The sequence below is a fragment of the Staurois parvus genome, unplaced genomic scaffold (assembly GCF_062004578.1).
Source record: "Staurois parvus isolate SC_StPar_1 unplaced genomic scaffold, SC_StPar_1.0 ptg000548l, whole genome shotgun sequence".
Taxonomy (NCBI): domain Eukaryota; kingdom Metazoa; phylum Chordata; class Amphibia; order Anura; family Ranidae; genus Staurois; species Staurois parvus.
Window position 1 is genome coordinate 4,882,747 of NW_028318344.1, and position 25,673 is coordinate 4,908,419.

At 40.4% G+C, this 25,673-nt stretch overlaps 1 protein-coding gene across 2 annotated transcripts in view; it reads right to left on the bottom strand.

Moving 5' to 3' along the window:
* CACNG7 (calcium voltage-gated channel auxiliary subunit gamma 7) overlaps positions 1 to 25,673 on the bottom strand; it is a 151,050-nt gene that overhangs the window by 55,684 nt on the left and 69,693 nt on the right. For both annotated transcript variants that reach the window (XM_089690974.1, XM_089690975.1), the window contains exon 2: positions 11,211 to 11,449. In XM_089690974.1, the coding sequence (XP_089547100.1) occupies positions 11,211 to 11,406 (196 nt within the window). In that variant the 5' untranslated portion in view covers positions 11,407 to 11,449. The remainder of the gene's footprint in view (positions 1 to 11,210; positions 11,450 to 25,673) is intronic.

The following is a 25,673-nucleotide window of genomic DNA, read 5'->3' on the forward strand; positions in this document are numbered from 1 at the left end:
AACCCAATCATTGGCCAGAGATTAGCTACCTCTGGGGGCAACCGCTCAAGGTTGGGGCAACCGCTTAAGGTTGGGAATTATTCCAGGGTCCGGTATCCGTAAGGATGGGTAACAGCATCAACTCAAGGAGGGCGTCTAAGTGTGGCAAACCCTGCCAACTGACCCCAAGGGAAGAGATGATCGGTAAATATGGACCCTGGGTGGTAGAATACATACATGATTGGGAGCGCTGGACTGGAATGAAGTATTCTAAAAGAGGTACTTTTAAACCTAAGACCTGGGAAGACCTTTGGTATGATCATCATAAAAAGATGACACGCCCAAATGAAAGAGATGCTTGGAGTATATGGCTGTTAGAGTCAATGAGTAGGGAAGCAGGGAATGTTTTTAATATGGAATCATTCCATGAGAACGCATTCCAAACACTTGAAAGTAAATGTATAAAGGAACAGTCACAAAAGTCTAAACCCCAGAATTGTGGCAATGATGAACAGGGGGACAATGAGCAATCTTCAGGACTGGGGCCTTATGCAGTTACCCAGTCCTTGCCAGTGGAATTCTCAAGCACTGATATGGACTGTTATCAGCAGTTGATGAAAAGGGAGAGCCACAAGGTAAGACCAAAAGACTGTGAGGAACAGGAACAGAATGAGGAAAACAGAGAAGTTAGTCAGGGAAAGGCCAGACTGGAGTTAGAAGAAGATACAAAATCAAAACCTAGCGGGAAAAGTTATAGTAAGCGTGCGGGAAAAACTCCACTGATCTTTGCTGCCTGTTGGATGGCTAAGGAATATGAGCATCTGAAGGTGCAAAACGAATCACTACAGGAAGCTCTTGAAGTATCCAAAAGAGTAGTTTAAAAACTTCTGTAACCAATTCTGATGCTAGCCACCAACAGCTAACAAGAGATAACAAAAGATTACAGGAGAAAATTGATCAGTTAGTAGAAAAATTGAAGAACACAGAAAGTGAATTGAATCAATTTTCTGTGGACTGCCAGAAGCAGCTCGCTCATTTTCCCATCAAAGTAGATGATAAAAAGACTGATTTAAGTATTTGTGAATTCAGTGAAAAATCATCCTCCCCTAGTGTCTGTGTGAACATCTGTAAATCTCTGGATGGTAGGAGCGATTGTAAAGCTACCCCTTCATTTTGTATGCAGCCAGAAAAAGTTGCAAATCAGGTGTCAGTCACTGAATATTCTCAGTCTAAAACAAAGCCTTTAGCTAATAGATGCCGGACCACCTTAGAAAAGATCAAATGTTATGCATGTGGATTATTTGGCCACATTGCACGAACATGGCCGAAGTGTAATAAGTATGAACGGCCGAGATCACGGGTCCCATTCCAGCAGATGAAGGTAGAGAATGCATCTACACAGGCTGAGAATAAGCAACTGGAAAGGGAGGAATCATTAAAAGAATCTCAAACTTCCAAAATGGATTTTATGGAAGTAAAAAGAAAAAGTCCAGGTTATTGGAGAAGACATGATGGTATTAGTGGTATCTAGAGTTTGTCTTTAAGATAACAAATTGTAAGAGTGTGTTTATGGAATCTATGTTGTCTTGTCTGAAGGTGAATGTAATGTGTGTGTTAGAGCTTCAAAAAATCTAATGTCTCAGTTGCTGACAGCCCACCAACAACTGTTCCCCCCCCCCCTTCTGTATAGCCAGGTCTGTGAGTGGAAATGATCCTATTCATATGCAAATGTACTGAGCTGTATTCACTATGATGTGTTTGTTTTTCTAGAAAGACAAGTTTGGAGAATTTTCTTGGTGAAGTACAACATTTTGTAAATGAATGGTAACACTAAAATGTTTGTTTTGAGCTGCTCATTTTAACCATGGTAAACAATTTTTTTTTTTTTTGGATATTAATGGTATACCATAAACAAAATCCACGTGGTAATAATTAGTTGACGTCAACAATTTTTTTTTGTAATAGAAAAAGCGCACTCTTTAAACATCTTTTTTTTTTTTAATATTCACTGTAAGCTGTGTTGCTGTTGTAAAGCCCTAACCATTGGTTGTTTATTTTTTAGGTGGAAATGTAATGTTTTATTTCTAAATTTTATTGGTGTTTTACCTCACAGGTTTTGTCATTGGCTTTCAGGGCTTTCCGAACAGAAGGAGATCATCTCGTTCCAAAATTGTCTTTCTCCTGTATTGTCTGTTTTCACATGTCCATGTTTATGAGTTTCACCCCCATTAGTTAGATGGTGCTTGTTTGAGTTTGTCAGTCAGGTTGTGTCTTACTGTTCAGGTCTAAGCGTGTGTTGTATGTTATATTCTAATTACTTTGTTATAACCACGTGATCGTTCATTAAAACTTTTGGTGATCCTCAGTGTGCTGGTGAAAATTTGCTTTGCTGATTCTGTTCGGTTCCAGCAGACGGTCGCTGCAGCACCCACTTATACACACCGCCATTGGTAATGCAGGAACGTGTGCGTTTGGATTGTACACTTGTATGTCCTAATCTGACATGTATGGAGCTAAAGTATGAACAAGTTTCTTTGCTCCACTGATTGGTGACTAGGTAAAGCCAGTTTTCAGATGGAAATCTGATTAGGACAGCGCTAAAAAGTGTTACTACATCTATTGTGTTTGTGTTTTGTGAAGATATTCCTAAGGATCAGTAGGTATGATGGTATATGTAGTGCCATGGCTTTAACTTGTAAGGTTTGGCTGATCCTTGTTGTCTCACAAAACTTGTGTTGTAGATTGGTTAACCTCCTGCTGTTAATTCAGTTAGCTTCACCCCCACCCCCAGCCAGGCTCTCTTTTCAAGCTTACCTAATTACCATAGGCTTGTCACCTTATTGTTCCTAGCAGCCTGCCTTTGTGTACCCAATTGTATTTTTAAGCCTGTTTCCTGTCCAGTGTCACAGTGTACCTCTACCTGTCTTCTAGAGAATTCAGTTTGTTTGTTTGCATGGCTGTTTTTATGTGTTTTTGTATATTTGTCCCCAGTATCTGTGTGTCTCTATGCACACCTGTCAAATTGAATTTTACCCCCTGTTTAGTGATCCCAGCACCTCGGCGCTGCAAGAGATTCTTATTTGTTTATTGGCCAATTGTTCCCAATAGCAGCAGATCCTTGAACACTGTGCCTCGGCTCTTCCAAGAGCCCTTCACCTTGTGATACATTCGGGTATGCTGTAGTCTCCTCACATAGTACCCATAGGTGCCCTTCCTGTCCTAGACTCCTAGTGTACCTCAATTAATATTACAATACGGATCTGGAGATACTCAGAACCAAATTGGGAGGTCTGCTACATGTTGGTGAAGGGGTCAGGAAATCCAACTTGCTCTGTCCAGTACCCAGGTACGATCAGAGGTGTCCCAGGACCTCGGAGGAATGATTGTTTTTTTTTTTCTCAGTGGGATAATTTCCACTTTGAAAAGACACAGGTAGGGTAGTATCCAAGTTTGCTATGAGTCATAAGGATTGGTGGATGGCTCAGGTCCTTGGCTATCAATGCCTGACTTGCACTGTCTCATCCCTGTGTCCAGCTGCAGGGACTGAACAATGTGCATATACCGCAGTCAATTTGGGTACTATCCTGTCAGACTTTACTGTGTTATACCCCCGAGTCCATCATGTTTTGATGGTTTATGAGTCCGGACATCCTCAGATGATTGATACTGATGGGTGCTGGAGAAAGGAGGGTGCTATGTTAGGCTTGGGGCTTTACAGGAGACAGCAATGCTGGCACAAAGAATAGCAGAGACACAGGGATATACCCCTATTACCTCAGGGAAAAGGCTTGGTCTCAAACCTGACACCTCCATACACCTACAGAAACTTCCTTTGGGATTTGGGCCAGAGTTAAAAGTTTGAGTTTTAGATAGCGCCAACAGTTTGTGCAGAGCATCAACAGGAGGGCCCAGCTCAAGGGGCTTACAATCTAAAGGGAGGGGGTGGTACAAAGAGTAATAGCTGCGGGAGAATGGTCTGATGTTGCTGGCTGAGGTATAGTTTTTAGGTGGAGGCAGATGAAGTTTCCATAAATAAATTAATTTTCTGGGATCACCTAGCGGTGAACAGGATAGGAGTTGGCTGGACATACTGGGGAGGGGAGTTCCAGAGGTTCTGGAGTAGTCCTGATGATGAGCAGGGGAGAAGGTAACAGGGGAGCTGGAGATCAGGATGTCTTAGGAGGAGTGGAGTGGTCAATTTAGGTGTTACCTTTGGATCAAAGTCGATTAATCCAAGTAACACACACATTAGAGAGATGCTAAGGTATGCTGATGAGTTTCTTCAGGTACAGTCCTAGAGCCACAGCTTTCTTAAACATCTTACTCCACCCTCTTCACCTGATTTGTGTAACCCTGTTGCTCTTCCTGATGCAATTAATAATGTGCATCACTGTCAGGAAAATGATCACCAAACTTATAAGAAGGTGTACCTCAATGAGGTATCTCCTATTGAGAAACCGAGAGGCCATTAACTGCTCTCTAAAGAACCTGATCCGATACACACAAAAGAAATTTGCACATTCAAGAGAGGACCCTAAAACAACATAAAGGAAAAGGAAACTCTTGATGTTCTTTGTTTCTTTTTTCCCCTTTTTATTGTTTTTTTGGTTTGTTTTAGGGAGAAGCCTCTAAATTGGAGAAATAAAATGCAGTCAGGTTTATCTAAATTCTAAAAGTTTTTTTTCAATCAAATTTTTTTTTACTATCCCTGTTTTTGTGTACCTGACCTGCAAATATACTGTTGATTATAGTATGGTGGAGGACTTGTCTATTGTCTAGTAACTGCTGCAATTTTTTTGCAATGTTTTTGTGTTTTAATGCAGTTTTCCCAGGCGACTATATATATCCACAGTATATATTATTTTTTTTTCACCTTTTCTCATTTTTAATTTTTTTGTATGAATACAGATTCATTGCTCTTCACCATCCTAAAGTAAAAGTCGTAGTTGGAGGAGCATTAAATCTGTACCCTTTTTATTTTTTATATCGTTTTGTTTATGCTTTTGCTTTTATTACTCTTTCCTCTCTTTTTTTTTTTTTCCTTGTTTCATGTAATTTTTTTAGCCTGAATTATAAGGCTGTGGCATTTGTGCCCGGTTCAGTTTCAAGAGTCCGATGGGGATCCACAGGCTTAGAATTGCTTCCTGCAGACATCTGTTTATAGTTTCCACCCCGAGCTCTGTGAGTGGGTGGGGAGAACCCAGGAACTGAGACCTGACAATAGCATGCAGCATCGGCCATCCCCACCTTCAGGGGCTCTGGTAAATACCGGCTGTTGCTCAGACTCTGCATCCTGTGGGGATCCCGCTTTACTTGCCCACATTAAGACCCCCTATGGTTAACAACCTTAAAGGCCAAACAGCTGCTTCACGCTTGATTTCCCCCCAATAACATTCTCCTTCTCTTTTTTCGTATCCATGTATGATTGTCTGGAGGCCTGCCCTACCACCACCTGAAGAAACAACAACCACCACGTCATCTCTAGAGACAAGGGTGCAAAAGCTAGACCTTCCTCAACTATCTTTCGCCATGCTGAATAGTGCCATTTCGCGGTCTGATCCAATCTCTGCAAACATTGCACAGTGTTCCCAAGCTACGGGACTAAAGATACCAGGATCCCGCCATCGATGTTGGAGTTCCATCCTTCCAAGGCAGAGGGGTGAGGAAACATCGCAGCACAGGCATTCATGGTGCGAATGTGAGGTCTCGGAGGCACCAGGACTTCTTTGTTTACTAGGAGTTCCTTCGTGATCAAGAAAGAAGAGGAGGCCGCAGTGGTGGTGGGGGGGTTGGGCCTTCTGGGTGGTCATGGGTGGGTACAAAATCATTGAGGGAGGGCATAAGTTCTCGAATGAACTTCAGGGGGAGATGTGGTGGCTATTTTGGGCCTATAATAACTTCTGTTCAGGGTCTCAATGTATGCAACATATTTACCATCTGTTGTATCACCTCAACACACCTATGTATGTTACTGTGACTGTGTGTGTGGGGGGGGGGATTACACAAAAGACTCAATGGAGGTGAGGGGGAAGGCAATTGCTTCTTTGTGTACCTTGCTCTGAAGCCCACCCATTGGAAGATAACTTGGGTGGGTGGTTCTTGGGATGGTCTCTTGTAAAGTGCATAAAACACCTTGGACAATGGAGAAGCCTCCCCTTTCCTGCCATGTGCTTTCCCACAGCACAGACCTCAGAACATCAGGATGCTGTAATGTATCACCAGTGCTCTGTCTTTTTCTTGTAACTATCTTGTAGCCTTTGTATTGATAACATTCTGTATTATATTTTTCTTGTATTTGATTAATAGAAAGCTTCCTTGCTGTGTAAATAAATTAGATCTTTATTTTTTGCACAGTGGTTATCTTTTAATATTAATACTATTGGCTAAATTCAGGTATAGACAAAAGGTTATAATCACTTATTACGTTTATAATCTGTATAGGATCAAGTAAATAAGTGTGGATAGCGAAACCGCCAAAACAGGAGCATGGCATCCTAAGAGGCTCTGCAGATTCAGCAGGTTACAGTTATTTTGATTTATATACTGGTCTTATTGGATTAAGAGGTGGGCTTCAAGATCTGGACTATAATCACTGACCTTCAAAAACGCATCTGACAAGTTTACCACCCAACCACCCACCTTGTTTTCTGCTTCATTGTCACATATTTATTGGCGGTTGGTACCTTGCCAGCGACCAGATGGCTACTCATGGTTTATTCCCTTAAATAGGTTGTTGGGTTTGTCCAATATCAGTCCAGCATTCATGGTGAGGACAGGCATTCAATTTTTTTTGTGAATTTTGTTTAGGTGCTCACAGTAAAATCATGACTGGGACAGAAAATGTATATTGGCTGTTTATGTTTAATGGCAATAAAGAATAGAGCTGCGACCTTGCCCTTTTCCAATTCAAAATTAATATTTGGGTAAGGCCACTTTAATTTAACTTTTATGTTTCTCAGCAGTCATGGAGACATTAATAATGAGTAAAAGACAAAAAACAAACCAGCAGGAAAGTATGCAAACAACCCATAATTGTGCAGCCAGATTCAAGTCTGTGCACAATAGCGCACCTTGGGTTTTAGGAGTACCATATGGTTCTAGAAGATATGTGAAAATATGACTAGAATGTAAAAAATTACATGCATAGCTAATACATATTAATTTCAGCAGCTGAAAGATATTTTTTATTATGTTGCCTTTAAATACTGTAGCTCACACTCACTGCTTACCCTAAATAAAACCCTATCACTAAGACTAATATTTATAAGCACAGTGTATAAATCCAAGATGATTACTGAGATTTGCTTATAGAAAAAGAAAATTAATGTATAATTGAGCAGCAAGCTTCAAAGAATCAAGCCTTTAAAAGACAGGAGACAATGCTAACTGCAATAAAAAGGATGTGTAACAATTAGAGCATGGCCAATTAGAGCAAAGCCAAAAGTTAAGCCTTTCGTCTTTGACATGCTAGTGAGCAAATTGGGTGTTGCACACAGTTTTTCCACAAAATAAGTAAATGAATGCAAATCATGTATTATTCAAATTCATGTAAGAGACATCATTATGGGAAAATGAGAGCAACAACTTTTCATACTTATCACTTGCAAATACGGAATGCATTCTTTATCTATCTTGTAATACCTTTGAGGGAAATATATTATACAGTGCTTTGATGTGTGTGCAGTTAGGGCTGGCCAATACAGAAAGGTGCATAAGGGTATTGCTACAGTTATAAATCATTCTGGCTAAGTACTGCATGCTGCTGTAAAGAAAACTTATAAAGGGTCTGTGTCACATTTTGTCAGTCTTGGTACTGCTTCTCCAAATGGATTTGACAGCAGTGAAATTGAATTGAGGAAAGCATAGTGCAGCCATTGATTTAGCTGCCCACCTTGGCTCAGATCTAAGCAGTGCCATTGTCCATTTCTGTTGTATCGGCGGCCAGACATTGCCAGCTTTGCCAAAGTTACAGTTTAATGACTAGGTGTCACAAAGCCTTCTGCCTTGCAAAAGACTGCCTCCCCCAAATTAATGTTTATTCTTTTCCCTGATACTGTCATAGTTTAGTTAAAAAATGCCAACTGCAGTGTTTGTGAGATTGTTGCCTCACCTACTGCCAATTTGTATCACAATTCATTAACAAGCGTGCACTTCATAAGTCATAACAGCTGTGAGTTATTGCACTACAGTTAGCCTACACAATACTGTAGAATGTATGCACTAACCCTTGACTCCTAAAAATGTATCTAAACCCCAAAAGAGGCTTACCATTCCTTAAAGTGGTTGTAAACTGCAGACATGAAATATGAACAAAGCACACCCTTCTATACTGTGTACTTGTCTTTATCCAAAGCACTCAATGTTTTTTTTTCTTCTTCTGTTACCTGCATAAGTCACATATGTCTGCTTTTCCTAACCCTGAGAGATAGGAAGGAGACAGGGAAAAAAGCTCTAGCACACAGCCTGTGATTCCCAGCCACAGCTGCGCATGTTCCCGTGAATTGTGAGGAGGGGTGTGTGTCCCTTCCCTCCAATCAGGGCTCAGAACTCTCCCCACTGAGCACTACACTGTGAGACTTCAGATCATCATCCCTTGCTTTTCAGAGCTAAGAGATGCTGTATAAAGCGTGTGTTCTTGAAGGTTGTAGATAAGAAAGGGCCACAGATAAACAGGTACAACTTATGTACAACTTACTGTATGTTAGATGTGTTTCATCTTTGTGTATCACCTGATGCTAGTCACTTCACTAAGTATATGGAAGGGGTTTCAATCATTTTAAATGTGGTGACTGCATTAGTTTGCTTTATTTACACTTTTTCCCTTTTTTTCCTGGTGATCTGACCAGTAACACACTTAGGAGGTTATTTACTAAAACCAGAGAGTGCAAAATCAGATGCAGATCTGCATAGAAACCAATCAATTCCAGGGTTTTTTTTCTATCAATGCTTAATTGGACAAGCTGAAGTTAGAAGCTGATTCTGAGTGCACCAGTTTTAGTAAATCTCCCTCTTACTGTCTTAGGGTGGCTCTACTCTATAGAGAAGCAATGGACCCACTTTTCAACAACAACACTGTCAACCTGTGGAGATGGAGAACATGGACCATGTACTAAAACCTTTTGAAGGACTTGACTAACAGACCAAAGCAGAATCCCAGCAACAGTATTAACACAAAGGATAATAAGCTCCCAAAACCTTTCTCCAAGAGTCATCATTTCTGGTGCTATACAGCTTTCAAACCCCTGGTAAAAGGGGACATTAGTAACCCCAAAAATGCTATACCATCTGGTGTCATTTCAAATGAAGACTGTACATTGTAGATTGTTTGGCCCACTACATTAGTGAACGGCCAATAGATCACTATCACAGTTTTGGTTTTTTTATAAAGTATAACATTGAATAATATATGGTATGCAATAATGTTGTAGTCTTGAGTTTCAACTGCTGTACCTGGGATAAGCAGGCAGAATTAGAATCTTTAAGCTAGGGATGAATGAGGAGTGTGGGATTATGATCCAGTGATTGAACCATCATAGCCAAGGGGAGGGAAGGGTAGAGGCAGAATGAGAGCACTGGTATTCCTAGTGACACAGAAACCATCAAAAAGCTGGATGTGTTTGTTATACATTTTTATGCATATTTCAAACACACATTTTCATGTGTTTTTTTTGCAGTTTCATGCATTCTGTGCTTTCTTGTTCAAAGATGAGGTTGCAACATGAGGATAGTTACCGTGAGCTAAAAACACAATAAAACGGATGTTATCTGCATTTTCAAGCACTAACATTGCACTCAACAGTGCCTACAATGTGTGTTGACACACTAAAAAATGACTTGGAAAATGTGGCACATGCAGAACAATGACGCACACACATGAGAACTAGCACCATTAAAAACAATAGCAAAGGAATGAACATGTGTTGGCACACTCATTTAATTGAAAAGATGTGGGGCTATAAGTGGAACTAGGATCAAATACATTTTTTCATGTTAATTGCATACATGCATGCTAAGCAATGTGTAAGTGTAAGATCTACAAATATGTATTTTCTCTCATAGAGATCACTGTATTCCTCTTGACAATGTCTTCTTCTGTCCTTGCTCTATAGAAGGACAAAGCCATCTTTGTTTAGACATCATTCAGGTCAGCATCTAATTCCTTGATTGAGCTGTTAGCGTGGAGATGACACAAACATATATCCTGATTCCTGTGCTGCATTCCGATCACTGGGGGATAGGAGGCTGAAGAAATGCTTCCTCTTGCCTACAGCAAAGTCACTTGCCTGGTGATCAAGTACTGGTTTTTATTAAAGGGTGCAGCATTTTTTAAAAATATATTGTTGCTGTATATTGTGCAATGTCAGAAATGTATTTGTGCAGACTTACTGTATATGTACGCAGATGCAGTCTATTTTCTCTACTGTAGGTGGTGCTCTACTGAAGCAGCATTGCAGAGGGAGAGGAAGCCATGAGTAGCATAATCCTCTATGGTTTCCTAGGTCACTGGATGCTGACACCTCGTGTGACTCTGGTGACCATCTTGGGTCAGGCAGAGTCTATTTAAAACTTGGCATGCATTTTTGTAAGTGGGTAGTGCAGGGACAGGTCACTTGTCTGTCAGGGAAAGTAAGTAGTGTTAGGTAAAGTTCCAGATGAGCAGGGACAGGATAGGGACACGCCACCCTTCCTGGAATCCTTCCATTTGGGTGCAGACTGGCGAGGCCACATTCTGCCGTTTGAGACAAATGCTGTTGGCACGCTCAAGATCCACTCTATTCTACGTTTCCAAGACTTTCTGTGCATGTCCCCAGTCTGGTGCTTTCCCCACCGGGCTGTTTGCATTCTGACTTGGCTGTTAATACAAGTTCTATTTCTTTAGCTGGACTCTGTGTGATCACTGCCACTGCACTGCACCTCCCATTATATAAAGCAACCAAGAGGTCCACTTTAACTGTAGAAAGAATAGCTGAACACAAATGGGTGGGAAGCAAAACAAGGCCAGCAACATCTGGCCCTGCAGCCTATGCTCCCATCCACAGCTTATCCAGGAGGATTCCTAACACTGAAGAAAGGAAATTCACACATCTTCAAATGAGAGTCTGCTTGACACCAATTGCTGCTCATCTCTACGTAGATTCATACCTGCACAATTACCCCACCAACAGAAACTTTCAAAAATACAGATGTAAGCAGCATTTCATTGTGAATCCTTGTAATATTGATAGACTTACCAGCTACAAAGCACACCCTCCAGAGTCCTGCATGTAATGCCATCTTGACTTCAGTAGTTTGATTCTGAGGTAGAACGATTCCTTCTTCCATGTACAGCCAGTAATCAGTGCTAACGGCTATGCCGACAAGAAGGAGACCACACGCTCCAAAGACACTACTGAGTAGGGTCAGTGCACGACTGCTGCAATTACTCATTCTAGGATGCAGGGAGAAGACAGTCGATGGTGCTGTGCTGTACCTGCAGAGTAATTAAGATCAAGAAAGTGAAAGGTGTACATAGGGCATTAGCATGTAAATACACATTTATTAATAGCAACATATTAAACACTTGACCTCCAGAAGATTTACCCCTCTTCCTGACCAGGCCATTTTTTGCGATATGGCGCCAGGTTACTTTAACTGGCAGTTGTGTGGTCATGCAACGCTGTACGTAAATTAATGTCTTTTTTTCTCACAAACAGAGCTTGATCACCTGTGCTTTTTTATTTTTTGCACTATAAACAAAAAAAGACCGACAATTATAAAAAAAAAAACTATATTTTTGACTTTTTACTATAAAACATATCCAGGAAAAAAATTTTTAAAATCCGATTTCATTATACATTTAGGCCAAAATGTATTCTGCTACATGTCTTTGCTAAAAAAAATCCCAATACGTGTAAATTAATTTGTTTACGTGAAAGTTATAGGATCTACAAATGGCGGTATATATACTGCTATTTTTTTTTAATACTGGTAATGGCGGCGATCAACAACTTATAGCAGGACTGTGGGACTGCGGTGGGCATTCTGACACTGGGGGGGGGGGGGCTGACTAACTGCCACTGACAACCTAATGACACTAGTGCAGTGATCAGTGCTAATAAAAAGCACTGACACTGTACTAATGACACTGGACAGGAAGGGGTTAACATCTGGGACGATCAAAGGGTTAACTGTGTGCTATTTTACAAGATGTGCAGTGTGTGTTTTACTGGGGAAACATGCTGTTGTGTATTTCTCTGTTGTGCAGAGAAATACACAGCAGCATGTTACTGCTGGCAGGAGAGAGACCTCTGTTGTTTACACACAGATCTCTCCCCTGTCACTGTTTCACAGTGATAGCCGGGTGGCGGCGGGGGATCACCCAGTGATCAACACCTGTAGCCGCCAACGGAGGAGTGGGTAGCTTGGCGCACGCCCCCTACTAAAAATACAAATCATGTATATGTACATGATTTTGTGCAGCCCTGCCACCCTGTAGCAGTATTTCTGCTATAGGGCGGCGGGGAAGAGGTTAAAACAAAGGAAAATCCAACAAAACTTAAAACATATTTGATCAGCTATAACATTAACCATGGGAAGGCTTGGAAAGCGATAGTCCACACCACACCACACCACTTGGCAGTAAAGAACACTTGTGTGCTGCCATGACAAATGAAGATGTTATAATAAAGCTATTATAGTGCACAGGTCATTTTTTTTTTTTTTTTACCTGTATGTTATTTCAGTGTACTGTAGTGCATTGCAATGCATCGCTCACTCTTCTGATAGTAGACAGGAAGGTTAGTTTGAATATTATATATCTGAGAGGATAGATTTAGGGAATACTTACCTATTACACAGAGAAGCATGTCCTATTTTTATCATTTCCAATTGCTGATTTTTAATCTTTAAAGTTATCTGCACTTGGAGAGCCCCTTTATGGTGATTGATCCCAAAGGTGGAAGATACAAGTATGAATGGGGACTTGAACCTAGTCAGGAGGAAATTGTACAATATCACTTTAAGAAATGTGAAATTGATGGCTACGGCTATTAGGCCAACCCAATGTAAGAGGGTGAATTGTAAGCTGCCTGTGGTCCTGTCGAAGTTACGCTTGTATGTTAGCAAAACGCATTGATGTCCTCGGTACGTCTAGTAATGTCATGTAGGTACAGCCCCAATGCCTACCTGCACAACAGCAGGACTTTAGGAAGCATGGGAGCCTGGGCTACCAACAGAGTGGCTACCTATAGCAAGGAGTTACTACATCGTACCATGGATGGTAAGTGTATAGGGAAGGAATGAAGTGCCAGCAGTGTGGTAAGATGGGATATCCTGTATTGCATACTGCCAAGTAGACAAGCAATGTTATGAAAGCCCACTCCCCATATGGACGACCATCTGACAGGGTTGATCTGGGGCTATTGATAAGGGTGGACACTTTGCTACTTATACACTTCCTGAGTGACTGCTTGGCTGAGAATGCTTGTATCCTGCTAAGCGCTTTCCTACTTGTTTACTATTTGGTTGTCTTGACCTGATCCCCTTGATATCTTGCTTGTGCTCCGCTTCAATAGTCATTCGTTATCCTGCTAAGCGCTTTCCTACTTGTTTACTATTTGGTTGTCTTGACCTGATCCCCTTGATATCTTGCTTGTGCTCCGCTTCAATAGTCATTCGTTATCCTGCTAAGCGTTTTCCTACTTGTTTACTATTTGGTTGTCTTGACCTGATCCCTTTGATATCTTGCTTGTGCTCTGCTTCAATAGTCATTCATTAGAGGAATAAAAGGCTTATTGCCAAAACCATTCAACCTCTATGCATTTGATGACGGTTCAAAGGCAAGGAGGATATACCAGCTGATAAACCATTACTAAGCAAGACTCCTTGAGACGTCTAGCTGCTGTTGAATGACTATTGATTATGTTGCAAGTCTCTTTGCTTTTGTGCTGCCTCTATCTGCATTACATTTAGGCATATACTAAATGCCAACCAGCTGGTGCAGTGGATGAAAGTCTAATTTTACTTCCACATGTCCATTGGGACTCTTCACTACCCATTGGGGAGATGTAGTGCATTAGCTAGATATTAGGGTGAATTAGTAGGAATAGGCAGTAGTGTGAGGCCTATGGGCATATATGCATTGCATCTCCAGCTGGATTGAAGTTGGTTTATGTACTAGATGAGGCGGTTGACCGCACTGGATTCCTTTTCAGTGTATACTGTATATAATGTATGTTTAAAATAGATGTCCGGATATTTACTTGGTGTACATTGTTTTTAATGCACTTTGGTATTTTTTGCATTGGTGAATAAGCACTGCGTGTTTCTAATACTGAGCTATTTTTGATAATAGATTATTTTTTTGATACCATTAATAAATTGTTTGCATAAGTCTACTACTGCAAGCCTCATTTGCCATTTTTAGTAGCTGCTTTTTGCCCAACCTCTGAGCTGTACTCAGTAGGTTTGTTTTTTCCTTTATTGCCAGAAAATAACATATTCTAATCGCTAGTTACCAATTAAAGGAACAATATTGTATAGCCACACACTACTAAAGACAATTTTTCTACAGACTTAGATCTAGCACTTTTCTTTTCCACGAGTCATGCAATCCACATAATGCAGCTTTTCTCTGAGAATTTGCATACTAATAAAATAGGTGCTCTGGAAGGAATCAGTTGTGAAAGCAATGTTTAAAGAGTATGTTTACCTGTGATTAAATAATGACATGTTATTTTGTTCCTCAATCCTCATACCTGGATTGGACCACTATCTATACTCTTTTCTAATACTGTAATTTGGCTTTACATGCAGCTAAAAAGTTTGCCACTTGGCCTCACCACTGACTAGCAGGCTTTAAAATAGTGCTAAAGTCTAAATGGTTTTGAACTTAATGCATTCTCAGCAATAAAATGGAACTACACTGTATCTGAGCACCAAAACTTCTGTTTAGTTCATTTGTAATATTCAAAGCAAACTCCTCTATCGATTCATGTCTCCATGCTTTATTTTGCTGAGAAATCACTTTGAAATACATCCCCCATCATTTCTGGCCATGGCCAACTATTGTAAGGACAAAATGATTCATGTTGCAATTGGAATTAATTTGCCCTTAGCTCGGGCATGCAGACCGGAGGGTTGTGCTTAGCTAAGAAAACTCCTCCTTCCCTCCTGAAGACTCCTGGGATGTATGACATCATTTGCCTAGGCATGGAAACCAGGAAGTAATGAAAGAAATGTAAAAAACAGTTTAGAACATGTACATATGATATACTTATTTATCTATTTACTAAAGCTAGCAGCATAAGAGTTCAAAATATCCAATGTTTATTGAGAGAGTGAAGTTCCACTTTAATGTAAAAAATGCCCAACAAACTGTCCTACTCCAGACCCTCCCCCCCAATCCCTAAATATTCACCCGGCTCCATGTCATCAGAGCTGTTTCCAGCTCCAGCACTGCTCCCCTCACTTCTTGCTTTTACAGGAGAAACTGAGGGCAGCAAAGTCATAGGTTTCTACTGCCATCAGTCAAATTCCTGTGAGAAGGGAGCAGGAGTGTGGCTTACTGGGGCTATGTATGTCTATAGATGCACACAGCCCAGCTTAAGACCCAACAGCATCAAGCAAGCTAGGACACCTCTTTAGTACCTGGCTTGCTACAGGAGGCATCCAATGAAGGAAGGAGCTGACAGTGTCAGCGGGGAAATCAAAGACAAAATGAAGTGCAGGAGGCAGTTAAGGCTGAGCCAGAATTTTGCTTTCAGCAGCTGCAGATACTATTCGTATGCACATTGTAAGTGCACACAACTTTAAAGTCCCACTTCAACCAAAACCTTTAATTTTGCTTCAGCTACAAAAAATATTGGTGCTCTTTTGGGGCTTAATCGCCACCCCATCACTTTCTGTACTTGTCTGGACAGGAAGTGGAGGTAAAATCTTTCCAACAGTTTTCAGTAGACCATGGAAGGAATAGAAGATGAAAAAGGGGGTCAAAGCCTTGTGTGTTACCATTAAAAACTATTTTTAAATGATTAAATTGTCAATGACATACTCAAAAAAGCCATACGGATATGTCTGGATGTGCAAGCAAGTTCATGTGTTTGGAGGACCAAACCCTCTTCATAGCTCAGAGGAAGAGGGTTCTGCCCTTGAAATGTGTCAGTTTGCTTGCTTGTTATTGAGTCCAGGTCCATATGAAGCATTTGTACCTTGTATCCAGTGTCATTTACGAGGGTCTACGTATCCATGGATATGTATTATCACATCTTTTTTCAGTACGTCATTGATACTTTCTAATTTAATAATAATTTTTAAAAGTAACGCACAAGACTTTGCACCACCTTTTTCATTTTTTATTCCCCAGTTGGAAGAAGGCAGCATACTTGAGGCTTATCAAACACGAAGTGGATTATTACTAAGATACAGGCTTTAAGGCAGAATATTTTAACTTTCACACCTGTATATGACTTTTTTCTTGTATTATAGAAGGAATAGGACCTTTGATTTGTTGCTTTCTGTGCCCTCTTGTATCAATGACAGCTGATCTCTAGATTCCTTTTCTTTCTGTCACAGGGACAGAAGGTGAAGGGAAAAAAAGGAACAATGAAGAGATAGACAAAATTTTTTTAGCAATTTGAATATTTTCCTTGTCCACAAATGTATAAAATATGTTTAACATGGTAGGGGCACAAATGAATACATATACTGTAAGTAAATATGTTGCATACAGGAAAAAATGGGACAGTCTGATATACATTCCATGTTGATAACCTTAACTCTAACCATCTGCCCTAACAGTGCATTTCTCTGTGTATGCACTGCGGAAATGCCACAGATATATAATGCAAACAAATGCAAACAGGGAAATGATAATTACAGAGAGACAGAACAGAGAGAGAGAACTACTTAATGCTACTGAAAATGCATGATAATTTCTTTCTTAATCCATGACCGCATAAAAAGTCAGTATGTTTCATATCAAATTTGTCATACTTTTTGTATGTGTGGTAATCTAAATTTTTTTAATGCAGAATCAACTATGTAACGTGCAGTTATATGTGCACTTTTTACATGTGTTTTATATATCATTACACTGAGAAATGTGTTTGCAAATTTTGCTATTTTAGTGGTTGACAAAAAAAAACATGGTGTTTAACTTAGCATTTCATATTTCATCAAGGTGAGGCAAGCAAAAAGTGCATTGTATGTGCAAAATGAAGAATTTCACTATTTGAGAAAATGTAAAGCTGTTGATACAAAGTTTTGTATTTGGAGAACATGGAAATTATTGATGACCTTTCTGACAGAGACACTGGAGGCTGATTTACAAGGAAATAGAGGTTGTACACCTGGCAAAGTATATGTTCAGTTAGCAAAGTTAATGCTCATTTTGCGACAGTAATGCTAGTGAATACATTGTATTTACTTTGATAATTCAAAAATGTGCTAGAAAAAACTCAATTTTTTAGTTCTTTAAAAGTCAAGTTTAAACATATTGCAAATAAATGGGTATTTAAAATGAGCATAAGTTCACACTGTAGACTAACACTTAAATGTGACCTTCTGGCAGCCATCTGATATGTACAACTATGCTCTGTCAAGGTTGTTTGCGTTGTCTTTGACAAAGTATTGTTTAACACCTAAAAGGTGTTTTTTTATCTTGCAATTATTGCTCTGAGAAATAAAATGTGAAGATCAGCTGTGAGTGCTTACTATCTGTGGTAAAGAGGTGGAGCTGTGTTTGTTTCTGACTGAAGAGACATGGAACGTGAGTGATAGTAATGGCAGGTTAGCAGAGTCCCTGCCAACGTGTTGTGTTATCTCTTAGGTCAATGCCAGTCAAGAGATTTGAGGCCAATCAGGGGCTGGGCTCAGTAACTGTCTGCCCTTGCTGAGGTATAGATATCAGCAGTGACTGCAGGAGCCTGAGGCAGGGTGCTGGGAAGTTTTTGGAAAATTATGTACAAAACCCTACCAGTCCTTCCCACAGCCATGATCTGCCTGTCTAAAAATACGTAAGCAATGGAAATTGTAGTGGCCTCTATGATCAAGCCCTATACAGGTGAAACATGTTAGAGGGGTTTTTTCCTTTAAGCCATTTTGTGATCATTTGTTTTCTGATCAGGGGCGGACTGACCATTTGAAAACTCGGGCACTGCCCGAGGGCCTGAGGTCAGTAGGGGGCCCCATGAGATGCCCCTGGTACCTTTTTCATAGGCTTTTTTGAGTTTGAGCAAGGACACAGGGGCCCCATGATCCCCTATTGCCCGGGGGCCCCATGAGTTGTCAGTCCGCCCCTGTTTCTGATTCAATACATTGGTGTGTGGTCTTGGGAAATGTTTGTGACAATAGGGACGGGCTAGACATGCTCTTATCAGTGACCCAGCAGAAGCGTTTGAACTGTCCAGTACATCTGACAGGAACATGCGAGCAGTGCTTTAAATAATCTAATCCCAGTTCCTATGCTAATTTAAAAGAGTTATTTCCACTGATAATTTAGGACTAGTAAAGCAGGCTCAATAAAACACGGGTTCCTTATTTCAGGATACAGCTATAGCAGTGACTATATCTTTCCCTGTAGAACTTGCCATAATCTAAGAATGACTTGCAAGTGTACCTGTGAGCTTGGTAAAATTTGAAAATTAGTTTTGTGATGATAATGCAGCACCTACACATACTTTGTGGATCTACACTTATTTCTCCAAGGCACATGAATAAACAGTGGGTATATATCTTATGATCACTCTTTAGCTCCCTACTGACCAGTAAGGCTGATAAGAGCAGGAAAGGGCAAACCACAGCAATGCTATGAGAGTCTGATCAATGTTTGCATAATAGAAGCCTTCAGGATTTTAGGGTACTTAGTTTAAAAGTGTTTATTCGTGTGTATTTATGTTTTTTGAGACCTTGTGTTATACTTATGCTGTCGTTGGTATTTATCCAGCCCACTGGTTTGATGTAAAAGCATATAATGACTTTGCTAAAATGCTGAAATGGTAAACTTGCTAAAATGCATGGCTTACTTTATGCAATAAATGCAAAATTAGTTATTAAAATACAGTTTTCTAAAATATCGCTTTGGCCAATAAAAAATATAAAAATTAAGTTTGCAATACGAAAAAAAAACAAGATAGATAGGTAGAAATCAAAGGCAAGTATGTGTAAAAAGTAATTTGTTAAAAGATATGATAGGGTGATCAATGGTACATTTTAAATATGATTGACATTTTTAAATTTTAGAAAATTCATAGCAGATATGGTCATATAATACAGCAAAACTGTTTAGCAGCAAGACAAAAGCATGACATTGGCATTTGCGCGTTATACTTATGAAAAAAAGAGTTGTGAAGCAGTAGCCATCATGTGTGCACATACTGAAAGAGTTACTTTACTGTATGTTCTGTAATGTGCAAGGTACTGTTTTTGAAGAATTTTCATAACACTTCCTGAATGGTTTGCGAACCCTGGGAGAGTGGACGAGACGTCAGCACAGGAAGCTGTAATCGTTGGGCATGGCATGCGTTTGGAGCATGCGTGCTCCTTCATCACGCCATGGATAACCTGATGAAGCTTCCTGTGCCGACGTCTCCTCCACTCTCCCAAGGTTCATGGACCATGCAGGAAGTGCAGGGAGCATCGCTGAATGTTCCATACCACAGTGTGCACAGCGGGACTGGCCAGCTGCAGCTCTATTACAACTTCAGATGAGCACTTAATACGCTTTTATTTTGTAAATTGTCATCGTTTATGCTCCTTGGAATAAACATCTTAATGCTACACTCTGAAGGCGCCGCTCTCTCTCGTTTGCTTCTGTTTTCACAGTTCTTCTAGCTCTTCACATCAGCAGCCACTGATCCAGGCATTCCTGTCATGTTGGACATGTAGACATTTTTTTCCAGTGGCATTGTGGACTTTTACATTTCCTATAGTGCGCCAGATTATCTCTTTATTTTATATTTTCATATACTAGGAATTTTGCTCAGAATATTTGGTCACCTCTCCCTGGCGGTCCCCATACCTCCCTCTTTCTTCCTAAACCAGCACCTTCCCTGATAGCCCACATGGGTTTTTTTAGAAGGCAGAACAAGAGGTAGGCCACAATATTTGAACTTCTTTGGATGGGTGGCACAGTGGCAAAGTGGTTAGCACTTCTGCCTAGCAGCACTAGGGTCATTGGTTCCATTCCCCACCAAAGCACTACCTGCCTGGAGTTTGTATGTTCTCCCTGTGCCTTCGTGGGTTTCCTCCAACACTCCAAAGACATGCTGGTAGGGTAAATGGATCCTATCTAAATTGGGCCTGATATGTGTACTCTATTTATGAGTTAGGGACCTTAGACTGTAAGCTCCTTGAGGGCAGGGACTGATGTGTATGTACAATATATATGTGTAAATTGATGGTGCTATATAAGTACATGTAAAAATAATTTTCCCTTCTATCTCTCTTTTAGCTTGGAACTTCCTTGTGAACTGGGGGTGGCTTAATTCCTGCTGCTGATGACACCAAACCCCTTCCCCTATACCTCTCTCTGCCCCTGCTCTAGGTCTGCTGATTCTTTCTTTGCCTGTACTGCTTCTCTTCAAGCTGGGGGTGGAGCTAAGTTCCGAGGCTGCTGATGTGGTCAATCATATTCCCCTTCCCCCTGTGGACCCATGAGGAGGGGGAACAAGCTTCAGCATGGACGTGATGCCTGGGCAATGCAATTTCCATACCTATCAGACAGGGCTACAGTTTTTATTTTTTGATGCTATAGGTTTATTTAGGTGAGACTCTCACACCTAGCACAGTAATAGTGTAATATTTTGGGGGGTACAAATATGAAGGCACCATGCTCCTTTAAGCGCTGTCCCATATTCAGGGCAGTTTGACTACACCAAATTTTTTGTCATGGCATGCTCCGTGTGCCACGTCATCTCCATCCCAAGGTGTTCAACTTTCTCAAGTTCCAAAGTTGGGGTGTATGTTTACAGTGTGTTATATAGTGTATACATGCTCATCATATTAAAGGAAGCCAAATGTGAAGTGAGGTATACAGGGGCGGACTGACAAGTCATGGGGCCTCCGAGCAATAGTGGATCATGGGGCCCCTGTGTCCTCGCCCCCACACTCAAACCACACCCAAAAAAGCCTATGAAAGGTACCAGGGGCATCTCATGGGGCCCCCTACTGGGCCAGGGCTCTCGGGCAGTGCCCGAGTTCCCAAATGGTCAGTCCGCCCCTGGAGGTATAATTCTTGTTCAAGGCTACTCTGGCAATAGCAACATTTGTTGAAAATAGGGATGAGCTAAATGTTACTCCTGAACACAAGTTCGAACAAGACATTGGCTGTTCGGGTGCTTGGACAAATTCCCGAATATTTACCCATCGTCGTGTATAATGGAGTCTGCTCCCAAACGTTAATCATGTTCATCAAACCCTTTTCCAACCAAACCCAGGTGTGTTCAGCTTATTACTAGTTGAGAGTGTAGGCTGTCAGTTAGTCTGCATTGTATTTAACAAAGTGTACTCTAAGTTAACAAGAAGTGTACAAACAATGCAAAGACCTGAGAAGCTAATGATTCAGCACCTGAATTCCCCTGACACCATCTTCTAAAGTGCTTGCCTTTGCTGGATGAAAATAAAAGCATCAGCTGAAATTCTCCCAATATTAACTTCCCAAGTCTCAATATTATCTTACCAAAATGATTTTTTTTATAGACAATAATAACCTTTGTGCTGCAATGATACTTTTTACAAGGTTTTAGTAATGCACATGGTCATTGTGAAAGAAAATTTAATGAAATTTGATACATAGGGTGAATGTTACTCAAATATGTTTGAGGGGATGATAATCAAAAATAACCCTTTCATCCTTGATAAATAGACCTCTAAATGGCATTAATTAAACTGCACTAAATGCACCTCCCAAACATTTCTAAATATAGAAAGTAGCTCAACTGAGATTCTCACCATTAGCGCAAATTTGTAATTTCTCTGCAAAGGTCAAGTTAAAAAAGGCACATGTTTATCAACTAAAAAAAACGAGCACCTTACAATCTCACAATTGTAAGTCCGCAGATAATAATAATAATAATAATAAAAAAAGCACAAGCCACAGGAGATACCTAGGCAAAAATGACATCTGCTGTTCTCAAACGATTGCTGCAACTTTGGGACATGCCTTGGTGTTTGTTGTGCATGTACAGTGCGCTCTTTGTTCCTTTTTCTAATAGTAAAGGAAATTATTTGTGTCCAAGTATCCAAGTTGAAAAAGTCATTACATGCACTAATGGGATAAGTGAGCCTCCATTATGTAACCCTTGTTCAGCCACAACTGGAACAAATACTTCAACAATCAAAACATGCTAAGCTGGTTTCTAGATATTATTTAAACTCCTCACTAAATGTACTTTTAGATATGACAAGTCTAGGGAGAAGAGCCAAGTCACACACCAAGAACAAGAATGGTCAGAATTTGAAAACACATATAGGTTCTCGCTAATATAACCTAGTGACAGAGCAGTTCAATTGAAGTTCTTTCTCTAAATATACCCCAGCTAAATAAACTCTCCATGTATTGTCTTTATATTTAAGGGCAGTTGTTCTCAACCCCTGGGCCATGGCCTGCTGTTGGACTGCAGGGATAGTTACAGTGTCCTCTTCCTACTAACAGGGCCGCAGCGTGGCAATTGCAATTTCACCACCAGGCACGACCTCATTGTCTCCTTGTGATGCCTCACCAGGCAAGTCTAAAGTAATCAGGGAAAGGAAGATAGAACACCTCTCACAGTCCATCCCCCCCAGCTCCTAAAGTGCCACTAACCTCCAATATTGCCTACCACCTTCCCGCAGTGGCCTGTAGATTTTGTCAATGTTTCAAAGAGCCCTCAGAACTCCAGAAAGCCTCCCACAGTGCCCCCCGCCCCCTGCAGTGTCCCCCAAACTCTAACAGTGTTCCTAGCCTGTATAGCCTCCAGTTTCCCATAGTGACCCTAATATCAAACAGTGTTACACAATGCTGCCCCTACAGCCCCCACATCTTTCTGCAGTCTCCAACAGTGCCCCCAGAAAACTCTTTCTCCCCTGGAGAGATTTCCAAATCTCACCAGAGACCTTGTACTCCATAGTTGCACATAACATTCCCCCTTGACCCCTCTTTCCCCACAGTAAAAACCAGCCCCATCCAGAGTCTTCCAACTCTCCAGCACCATCTGACTCCTAGTTCACTTAAAGTCTTCCTATATTTTTCCAGCCACTGACTCATTAAGGCATGTCTTCCTCCTACTGGTCCCTTATGACAAGTCATTCTTCCCCCTACTGTCCACCAAATACCATATTTAGAATCCCTATATTTTTATTGTATACTGTAGGTATTCACTTTCTTTTTACTATTGGGGCATGAATGGGAATGGGGAGATTATTTTCTGTGCTTTGTGGGATTAGAGAATATCTCCAACCCAAGCATCTGCCTATGTATTATCTTTGTGATCTCCATAATCATACCCTTTCTAAATCCCTCCTAGGAATAATGTTTTTTTATGCTCGAAGTTGACACTCTTAACCTGGAAGCATCAAACATCTCCATCTTTAATGGAATAGAAGCAGGCAATACTTACAGTCCTTCTATTATACAAACTGATGTAGAATCTCAGAAACAAACCACAATGCTTTATTTCAAATCTACCCTCACACTTCCTAGTTTGGTTTCTTGGGATCAAGGACTACAAAGTTATGTTGCTTTAAACGCTATATGTTCCCTTCAATTGTATAAGACATACTTTTCTACATCTGTCAATTCTGTGTGTTTTTCATTTTTACAATTGAAGTTTGGAGGAAAGCTTGTCAGTTAGAACCCATATTTGTGTTTTGCATAACATGTAAACCTTAAAGCGGTAGTAAAGCGCATAAAAAAAGAAAAAAAAAACCCTGCAAGCTAAAGGCATAATGCATTAGTATGCATTGCATACTAGTACATTATGAAGGACTTACCTTGAAATTAAGCCCTCCAGCGGAGCGCTGTCATGGCTCCCCAGGGCTTCCATCTTCGCCCGGTCTTGCTTCCGGGTTCACAAGCCCTGGCCGGTTGACTGGCTGAGGCAAGATGACATCACTTTTGCATGCATGCACTACGGCACATGTATGCCGTTCCTTCAGAGCGCATGCGCTGAATATCAGAAAGGGTTAATATCTCCTAAACAATTCACGGTTAGGAGATGTTCATTTGTTTCCTATAGGAAAGCTTTACTATAAGAAAATTTTTCAAGAAGAGTTTCCTACCACTTTAAGCAGAATGTTAAGCAGAATTCAATATACGGTCAAATTTGAAAACATTGCTATTTGGTTTATTAAACCTAATTTCCACAGAGTTTAGAAGGCAAAAAATGCATTTACTATGACTGATCAGTTGAAGCTGTGTATAGGCATTTTTATTGGTTTTGGATACAGTATGGAAGAGTTAAAACTAGTGATGGGCCAAACATTCCTGTGTTCTAATGAATGTTCGACCGCAAACTTTGAAATCAATGCAAGTCTGTGGGACTCGAACTTGTAAATGCAGAAGTGCCCATTTTGAAGGCTTATATGTAAGTTATTGGCCATAAAGAAGATTTGGGGACTGCCCTGAGGGACTTGAATCAATGAAAAAAAAAAAAAAAAAGTACCTGGGCAGTCATTTTTCATTGCTTAAAGTAAAGTAAAAAATGAAAACTTACTTTGAATATCGTGCCTGGGGGGATCCCCTTAAACTACCTGCAAAGTTGCACATCTGTACAATGTATAGAACCTGCTTTAGCATGACTGACACAGAGAAATCCATAATGCATGCAACTGTATGCACAAAAATCAGTTCTAGTTATTTTTCTATGTTGGATAGAGTGGGTCAGATTTAGGCCTTCAGGTTTTTGTTGCTGTCTGTGTTACCACTGGGGAGATTGCTGGTGATTGTCTATTGTTACCAAGACAGAAAGTGATGGGTAATTCAATATTTTACAGTTGTCTCATAGAACAGGGAAAGATAAAACCTCTATTGGAATTTTTATTTGTCTATGTCCCATTATGTCCTGTCTTGGAGTCTCTCCAAAGTGAATGGAGATCTTCTCTTAGAAAGTTCTCACCAACAAGCAATATTAATTATTTCCCTTTACCTCCTCACCTTGCAGTGAAAACTATAAACTTTGGAATGCTCCGTTACTTTCTATCCAGGGCACAATAGCCAACAGGATATACAGTGAGGGTGAAACTACTCAATGGGGATACAGACAGCAGAACATTTCTGACAGGCATTATTAACCTTTTATCCAAAAATACAAAATAAAGTTCTACCATAAGAAACATTTTACCCACTCAATTCCATGCTTTTAGCAAGTAAATGGTTTACAGCAAACTTGAACATACTTTCTTAGACCCTTTTACTACACTTCCTTGCATGTATCAGATAAATGCTTTATGAGATTTTTCTTATACCCTTGTAATTTACAGTGATTACTATAATGCTTATTACCAAAGTGATATCATCTTTTACTGGAATTAGGTAGGTGTGGCCCTCAATTTGACCCACTGATTTCTGCCATGCCACTAAGTGTTCCATGGCTGATTTATTATTAATATTATATAGCACCACCAGTTTGCTCAGCACTTTACAATATAATGGGAGACAGTACAGCAACAATACAGTTCAATACAAGAGGGTTAGGAGGGCCCTGCTCCTTGGAGCTTACAATCTAAGATTTATGGTATCT